We start from the raw sequence: 9363 nt of genomic DNA, 5'->3' as shown, positions 1-9363 counted from the left end.
CTGATGCTACTCAACTTTTATGATTTACTTTATTTATTATTTTAGGCTACTAAATTTCAAAATTTGTAGAATATTACTGTCTGATCTGGAACTCTACAAATAGTTCTTGCTTCCACTTAAATGTATCCAAATGCTCTGCTGCATAACAATGCTTTCCCAAGCTATTTGCATCATAAAATAATTCCTTAGTGTTGATTCTCAATTGACAGTAATGCTTAAGCAAAAACTAAAACATTCTCCCCACTAAAATCTAATTTTTTAAACATAACTAATAAGTTTATTCCCTGTTTTCCTCTATTCTCAAAGTGTACTAGAGATTTAAAGCTGTTATTTTTAACTGTATCAGAAAGAGAAAATTAAATGAACGCTGAAACAGGACTACAGTGTTTCATTAAAAAATTGACCCTGATGTCTAAAATTCAAAGACTTGCCTTCAGTCTTTCATAACCTGAATTCTGAAGTGCTCAAGCTGCAGACTGAAAGCTTATATGGAAAATGCGTAAGAGGAAAATGCTCTAAAAATTTCCCTACTGGACTTTATTGTTTATGGGTACTATTTGTACTCACTAGCAAAAATAGTGAAAAACAATGATCATCAAAGGACCTATCATTGAAGGAATTACAAACTCAATGTGAATTAACTGAAAAAAAAATAGCTTAGTAAGAGTTTAACATACCTTCTACTTTGACCAAAATAGAAATATATTTCAATTTATAATAAACAGAAGCCCACAAAATATGCAATCATAAAAATGTATATCTATAGGACCTTATGAAAAAATAATAAATGTAGGAAAAGGCAGAGAGAAATGACTTACCAAATAGCAATTACTTTCACTCAGTTTCATACATTTTGATTCTGGCCTACAATCACAATTTAAAATAATTATGACAGCTGCACAAACCTCATTTTAATTTCATTAAGTTCAAGTGTTTCATATTTTAAATGTGATAAAATTTTTGTGTGAAAAACTAATAGTGTTGTCATGTAATATGTAGAAAAATATTTTGGTGTTTTGTTGGCTCTGTTTTGTTTCAGGAATAGTGTAGCAGACTGTATTATCATCTGTAGGTATATTCCTTATTTCTTGTTAGAGGATACAACTTGGTTCAATGCCCTCCAGTATCAGTGCTTTCTGTCGTAGGAGTATATTTCCCTCTGCTAGTCACAGCCATGGATTTATGAAGTACTCATCAAATGGCATCTGAGAAGGTACAGCATGTACTATGTGTGAGCAGTTTTAAGAAGCACTGCATTGCCATCCGTTCTTATTTTTCCCCTCAGATAACAGAATGGCATGTTCCAAATAGGAACTGAGTTTTTGTAAAAGAAGCATATGGAGCAGATACAATTGTTTTCTTAATTTCTAGAACTTTATTTCTCTTTGAAATGAAGGAAAATTGAATAACAGTTAACAAGAAAGAAAGAAAGAAAGAAAGAAAGAAAGAAAGAAAGAAAGAAAAAAAGAAGAAAAAAGGAAAAAGAAAAAAAGAAAGAGAAAATAACTATGAGGCAACATAGAGGAAGAGAAGTGGATTAGGAGATTAGGAGAGTGGGAAGTATGTCCTAGGTCACAGTATCAGGAGCCAGTGACCTGGGACACTTACTAACATCTCGTCCCACTAACATCTCCTCCTCCCAGGGCTGCTTTGGTGTCCCATCTTGTGCTTCCCTAGTGGACAATGAGAAATCATCTCAGGCTGACGATAAAAGTAACTGTGCTGGGGAGAGGGGCCTAGGTCAGACCATGGAAAAGCAGTGGCCGTCTATGGCCCCCACTGTCTTCTTGAGGAAGGTATTTGGCGGAGTTTGAAGGTAGACACTGGAGGCTGGCAATGTTCGTCTTCCACATCAGGTAGAAGAGAGAACAGTAAGAGCCTCCTGGGAAAAATACTTAACATCCACATCCTGGTCCTGGGTCAGCTTCTCCAGGATGGGCTTGACTTTGGTCTGGAGGGTACTGGTATCCAGAATGGGTCCTATCTTCTGTAGGGACTTAGCCACATTGAAGCGGATGTTGGCAACCGGATCCCCAGCCATTTGCAGCACTGTGGGCAGCATTTGTTTGGTGGTAATATCTTGCCCACAGACTTCAGACAGGACATTGATGCAGAAGAGTGTAGTCATGCGGTATAGGTAGTTGGGGTCACCAGACATGGCCAAGACCTTTGGGATGATGGCAGCACGGGCCCACTCCTTCCCAAACTTCTCCACCAACTTCTTCAGGTTGCAGGTGGCTGCCTCACGAATGGCATAGACATGATCCATGAGACAGGCCATGCACAACGAATTGAGTTTCTCATCGAAGAATTCCACTCCTAGCTGTCCAGCTAGGAGGGGGATGTACTCAATAATGGCCAGCCGCACTCGCCACTTGGCATCTTCAGCCAGTTCCACAATGGCTGGCAGCAGGGACTGAGACAGCTGTCGCACGCCAATCACCTGGTTTACACAGTCCAAGTTGGAGATGATGTTGAGTCGCACCTCAGGGCACTCGTCCTTCAGTTGAGTCAGAAAGAGGGGCAACAGGTGCTCAATGGTGTTGTCTTTGCCCAAGACAGGGGACAAGCCCATAATGACTGAGGCCAGAGCTGACTTCACAAGGTGGTTAGTGTCTGATGCCAGTTCTTTCACACAGGGCAGGATGTGGGTCATGATCACATTCTCCCTACAGTCAGCTGAGAGATTTTCGCAAAACTCTTTGACGTTTTGGGAGGCTGCGGCCCTCACTTCAGCCTCACAGTCATTCATCAGGTTCTGGAAGATAGGAACCAGGTCTGTCTTGGTGATATCAGGTCCAACTGCTTTTTGGAGCTCTGTAAATTTCTCAGCCACCATGTAGCGGACGCGCCAGGACTTGTCCTCGGCAGCCTGGCTCAGGGTAGGCATCACCAAGGCCTCCACCTCTTGCTTCGGCAGGAGCTGGGCGATATGCACACAAGCCTTCACTGCCAGGAGCCTTACAGAGTCCTGCTCGTCAGAGGCCAGGCTGCAGAACATGGGGATGGTCTCCTGCTTGACGTCATTCAGCTCCAGCACCTGGGCAAACTCCCCCAGTTTGGAGGCCGCAGCCCGCCGCACCATTGGAGTGTCATCTGAACACAGGCTCCGGAAGTACTGTCGCAGCTCTGCCTTCACCGCAGTGGACACACGAGGGTAGCACACGGAGAAGAGGCCGCAGGCAGAGGTGCGGGAAGTGAACCAGTCGCCACCTGCCAACCGTTTCAGCAACGGCACGAAATGGGTCTCTAGGTCTGAGGGCGAGTGGTCCTTGGAGATGACTCGCAAGGCTTCCACCGCCTTGTCGCGCACCACCGTCTCCTCCACTGTGGCTAAGGACTCCAGGGGTGGCAGCAGGCAGTGTACATACTCCGGACCTCCCACCAGCGTGGTGAAGGTCCCCAGCTGTTCCGCCAAGGCCACGAGGACCTCGTCCTCATCGTAAATGGTGTCTGTTAGGAAAGGCAGGAGCTCGCTTCGGGTCCTTTCCGCCCCGAGGGCCAAGGCGATAATGGATAGTTTCTTGATGCTGTTCAGGCGTAGTTGAACATCCTCGTTGCGCAGTTCATCTAAGAGCATGGCAATGGGGTAGAGGGAGTTGTCACCGTTAGCCACAGACATCTTGGCTATATCACTTCCCTGCTGCCGGCTGCATCACTTCCTGGATGCATGCGTCACTTCCTCCCACGTCACTTCCTGTCTGGGGGAGCCTGCGCTGTGTTGAAACAGGGTTAGGTAGTGGCAGGGCTAGGAGGAGGGGACAAGCTATCCATAGGTTGCTGACAGGTAAAGTGAAGAAGACGTAGATTTCTTTTGGATTATTTGGGTTTGTTTGTTTCAAGCCCCTGAGATACCTGGGTAGCTAGGGTTGAAATTTTAGTCTTGGATTTTATTGTAAACCTGTTATCACCTAATAGAGATAAGCTCACATTTAGATTTTAAATGATCAAAAATGATGTTGCACCATTTCCTAAATCATGTCATATTGCCATGTTTAATCAATACTCTATCATGATATAGTATTCTTAGTAGTCAATATCATGTCCTACAATTTGCTAGTATTATGTTTCATTTTGATTCTTCTTAATATAATTATGTTCCAAAGCAGTTTGTACATCCATTCTTGCAGTTACACATTAAAACCTGAGAAAGCCAACTTTGGATATGATTGTTGCTTTCAGTAAATTTATGAATTTGCCTTAGCCTGTTAATTATTAAGTTTATTTTAAAAACAGTTCTATGTGATCATTTCTAATTATCAGTGAAATTGTAACTTATAATTCATCTAACAGTGCTACTTCTATTGTGACCTTGCTGTTCAGACATTAAGCACTTCTGTCTGCTTTTTCTTTCATTCGCATTCTCATGTTTTTTTTTTTTTAAAGCTAATAACCCTTATCTGCAACTGTCACCTGCATTTTTTTACTTCTGTAATGGAGGGAAAGTAATATATTTCATTCATTCTAAAAAATAAGTTTACCAAGTTAAAAAAGGGAAATAGATGTGTTCAAATTGCCAGCAGAATTCTTTTCATAAATTTTGCTCTTTCATTTCAGGCCCAAATGAAATGGTAGATTCCTTGAATGTTCAAAGAAAAATAATTCTTGGTGCTAGTTTCAAAGAATAATAATTATTCTTTCCTCTGTGATCTCCTGGCACTTTTTTCATCAAGGCAATATTATGTTTTAGTTACATTTGGACATATTTACCCTGATTTATATCCACACATCTTTTATAAAAATGACAAAGTAGAACTCAGCCTTATGAAATGAAAGATGTTTGGAATAGAAAATAATATCACAGAGGAATACAGTGAGAGTTACAGCAAGCAGGAGAAAATGGTTAAAAGGTACCATTCCATCAGTCAGGAACCATTTCTCAATCCTGTAATATGATCCAAGCATTGTGATAGGACAATGAAGAAAGTAAAGTGATTAAGACAGACATGATTCCAAATATTGTTTGAGATATAGATACTACACATACAGACTTAGTACCCTGTATTTTTCTAAATTTCAAGGTATTTCAGTACTTATGTGCCATTATGCTATTACTATGGTTACTATGCAATGAAAGACAAAGCAAGAAAAATTATTCCATACAAGTCATAAAATATATAATTGAATTTTAAAGTAAGGAATTGTGCCAAACCCCTGTAGTCACAGATTTATGTACTACTTACAATAATATCTATCAATAAAAAATCCTTTTAGTTTTTTTTTTAGGACTAGCATTTCTAGCATATTTATTCTTGATGACCACAGGAGATACCTCCTAAATTCACATTATGAGCTGCCATTACCTGACCAAGCCCTGGAGCTGCCTCACTGCCAGTCCTCGGAGATTCACTGCTGCCACTTGTCCCAAAGTACTGAGGCAGAGTACGTATTCAATGTAGTCCTGAGAATGAACTAGAGAAAAGAATTGAAAAAATAACCTCCTAAGAATTTTACCCTCTTTAAAATAAAAAAGAAGATATTATGGAGAGGAATTTCCTATGAGATATAATACAGAAAGCAAGAAAAAGAGAGTGAAAAGATATTGAAGAGAATGAGCAATGTTAATACAACTAAAACATTAGAATTTGTAATTTAAGGAGAGCATTGCAAACCAAAATAAAAGGAAAGGAAAGAAGTTGTTTTTACTGTTGTCCATTTGTTTTGTATTACCCTTAGGAAAGCTCCAAATATGAGTTTAATATACAGTGTCAATTTACCATAAATGAGCCAACATTATACTTGCTATTCTTCCTGTATTTTATGGACAGACACACATGCAGTTGAACTTTTCAGTGCTGTTTTTTAATGTTAAATCCTGAAAATATATTTCTGTCTTGAGGTACAGGTTTACCACTGTGACTCATCCCCATGTTCAAACTTCAAGTTCTTTCCAATTCAATTAAAATTAAAACAGGAAATTTCTGTAACTCCACAAAATTTCTGATTCAACACCTGGTATTTTACCATATGCAGCAGAGACGAAAAAGGGAGATATTCCAGAGGGACGGGATGACTAAGGAGAGCACCTTTCTCTTTGTGACAGTAGTTAAAATCCAGTGTGAGGCCGAAGTAGCTAAATCTGCTCTCACTGATTATTTCATAGAAGTATAGGAGAAAGTGAGGAAAGGGAGTTTCTCATGGTTTGAAAATTCTTTTTGGCTCCTTAATTCCCAGGATAATCATAGAAACTACATGGTGATGCTGAAGATACAGAGGAGTGGCAGGTTTTCTTCCTGACAGATATAAAGAATTCCATTTGTGTTTTTTGAGATACACATACCAATGTGAATTATCACTAATGTTATTTGGCATGATTAAGGTATCAAAATACCAACTACCTTGTTTTAACATCTATGTATTCTGGCCATATATTAAATTATTATACTGTATCTGTACATTTATACAATTAAAAATAATTTTTAAAAGAAAGCAAAATAAAAACAACAGAAAGTACTTTGTGCTTTGTAAAACATATTTTACAATAGTTTTCACATAAAGTTCAAATGCTGGAACTGAAAACATTCAGTGGACAATAATTGCAATTATCCTGTGCATAAACTCTAAATGATATCTGTGACATAAGGGGCTTGGATTCTACTTGCATGTTAGTTTATGTGTGCATTTAGAACATGTGAAATATTTTTCGAGAAAAGCCACTCATTTCTGGAGAGTAAATGTGTGATTCAAAGCTCTTTTCTTCCATTTATACTGATCAGTAAGATATATATATATATATACCAGATTTCTTTATTAAATAGTGTGGGATAAGACAGAACTTTTCCCTAGTTCATAATTTACTTTTTTCATCTTATATATGACTTTCTTCCTTTCATTTCCATCAAAGTTTTGTCAGAATTAATTCTGATAGGAGAACCTAACCTATACCTTGTACTTCAACTAATATTTGTAAATATCTGGTTGCATTTAACACACGTACTTGTATACACTTAAATAGTGAGTGTACCAAATTCACTTTTGTAGGCTGTAGGACTATATTTCCTACTTGGTCTTTTGTGAGTCAACGTTTCTGGATATGTGTCTTAATAATCTGTCAATTTTAGTAGCCACTCATGGAGAATGATAGAGAAATAAGAAACAACAGAGTTTGGGGCTGGGGGTTTAGCTTAGCGGCATAAGCACCTGCCTTGCAAGCAGGCGGTCGTGAGTTCAATCCCCGGTACCAATAAAAATGAAAAAGACAAAAACAAAAAAGAAAGAAAGAAACAACAGAGTTCACCCTAATTTTAAAGTTGAGTAAGGACTAGATGGCACAAGTGATACACTCAAAAGACACATGCGTACATGCACACACACACACACACACACCTATCATATATACACAGGCACAGAGATGGAGGGAAGAGAGACACAGAAGGAGATGCACTTCTAATTTCTTTCATGCTTGAGTAGTATATGCCTCACTGGATTGTATTATTCTGTTTGCTGAGTGTCTTCCAAATGAAATTTCTTCGGTAAAGTACAAGTAAATTTTACTTCTAGTAAACTGCTAGAAATTTCTTTAGGTAGCTCAGAAGTCAGGAGCCAAACAGCACTCAGTACAGTCCCAAGAGCTTAAGACACAGAATTCATGGGAAAAGTGTCTAAGACTTTGACTTATCATGAAAGTTTAAGGTTTCTTGGATCTCAGTACCTATATGTTTGTTAAAGTTTTGAATTTGGGGGAAATATGGCTTTTCAAAAGCAGATCTGATTATATTCTATAGATGAAAGTCTTTCTCAAGAGTAAATATGACACCTGGACCCATGGGTAGTGAAGCCCACACTCCAGTGAAGGGAAACCATTTGGAGTAGCACTTCACGCTAAGTTGTTTTGAACTCACCACATAGCCCCAGACTGGCCTTGAACTCATGATGATCCTCCTGCTTTAACCTCCCAGATGCTAGGATTACAAGCCACCATGTGTGTAGTCACTCAACACTAACTGTTGTTTTGTCTCTAAAAGGCTAGTCTGGATGGAATATCTCATTTTAGGCAGTGACTACTGAAAGATCCACGAATGGCATTGTCAGAAATCTTTAGAGAGCAAATATGATTCAGTTAACCAAGAATCAAATATACGTATCTTTGGACATGCCCAGAGGATAAAAATGAGGCTAAAAAACTGTCATAAAACACATTCAAAATCTGTTCAGAATGAAAACAGAAGATGGGGGAAATACACAGATTGCTACTGTAGGTGGAGTGAACATCTCTTTCATTTGTATTTGTGAACATAATTGCCTTAGTTCATGGATGATTTTTGTTTGTTTAAATATGTTTATGGAGCCTAATTGTATAGTAAGTTGGGTTTGGGGGGTAAGAAACTTGGCAAGCTCTGATAATGACTAGAGTTTTACCCTAAGTGAGTATGTATGATGCATAGCGATACTTTTTCTCTTTCAATCTTACTTCCTCCTCACATTTCAAGTTTCTTGTCCCTTAACTATCTCTAGCCTTACAGATCTGTGCTTTCCCAAAAAATCTTTCCTCTTTCTTCTCACAGTCATAGTTAACAGCATTACACTATTACCTGAGCTCAAATCTCATGGTGGGTGACATCATACATGTATGTTGATTAGACTGGAAATGATTTCTACATTGAAATTTATCTCACCATCATCCTGAAGAGAGTTGTGAGCTTTTTCTACCATTTACCACCATAACTAAATACATAAAATCTAAATAAACAATCTTGCCTTTGGCTTGGGTTTTTTTGTTTTGTTTTGTTTTGTTTTTAATCAGTACCAGGGATCAAACTCACGACTGCACACTTGCAAGGCAGGCGCTGGTGCTGCTGAGTTAAATCCCCAGCCCTTTGCCCTTGGTTTTAATCTGGATTGTTAAGCAACATACGTTCTCACCATGGTTAAAATTTTCGCTGATCTGTCGCCCAGCTCATTTCTATGACTCCCATTTCACCTGTCGCATTTTTGAGGAGCATCTCTTGCATGCACTTCAGTATGAGCCCAAGTGCTGGTTCCTTGACTTTGATCACGTTCAACAGCCTGTTATAAAGGAGTGTTTAACAAATTATTCCACTTCACAACATCTTTGCCTGGGGACAGATATTAATTCTTCCCTAAAGATCCAAGTCCTATTAAGTACAAATGTGACAAACATCTTGACTGTTTTTTCAACTTGTTTCTGTGTCTTTCAGTGAAAAACAGCAGGAAACAAAATTATACAACTGAAATGTATTTTATAGATAATTTATTTTTCATTTTACAAATGTGAAACCTACATCCAAAGCAGACATTTGATTTTCCCAAGGAAACACAACTACTGTTACAAGATTGCAATTCCTTTCTTCCAGGCTCTGGGGCTATCATTTTATTGGCCATGGTTCTCACTATAATGTGCTT

General features: G+C 38.7%; 1 protein-coding gene across 1 annotated transcript; it reads right to left on the bottom strand.

The window, feature by feature from the left end:
• Positions 1 to 1639: 1639 nt before the first annotated feature.
• On the bottom strand, positions 1640 to 3636 carry LOC100725070 (serine/threonine-protein phosphatase 2A 65 kDa regulatory subunit A alpha isoform-like). Its single transcript, XM_063227074.1, has one exon. It carries the CDS (start codon positions 3620 to 3622, stop codon positions 1853 to 1855), a length of 1770 nt encoding a protein of 589 aa, XP_063083144.1. The 5' UTR covers positions 3623 to 3636; the 3' UTR covers positions 1640 to 1852.
• Positions 3637 to 9363: the final 5727 nt, after the last annotated feature.

Source organism: Cavia porcellus, unplaced genomic scaffold (assembly GCF_034190915.1).
Source record: "Cavia porcellus strain 051 isolate PalLab524CR breed Dunkin Hartley unplaced genomic scaffold, mCavPor4.1 scaffold_16, whole genome shotgun sequence".
Classification (NCBI taxonomy): domain Eukaryota; kingdom Metazoa; phylum Chordata; class Mammalia; order Rodentia; family Caviidae; genus Cavia; species Cavia porcellus.
The sequence above is the reverse complement of the archived record's forward strand: the minus strand, read 5'-3'. Positions and strand labels throughout refer to the sequence as shown.

Excerpts from the sequence above, each read along its gene's own strand:
- LOC100725070 (XM_063227074.1), bottom strand. The coding sequence starts at position 3,622 with ATGTCTGTGGCTAACGGTGACAACTCCCTCTACCCCATTGCCATGCTC.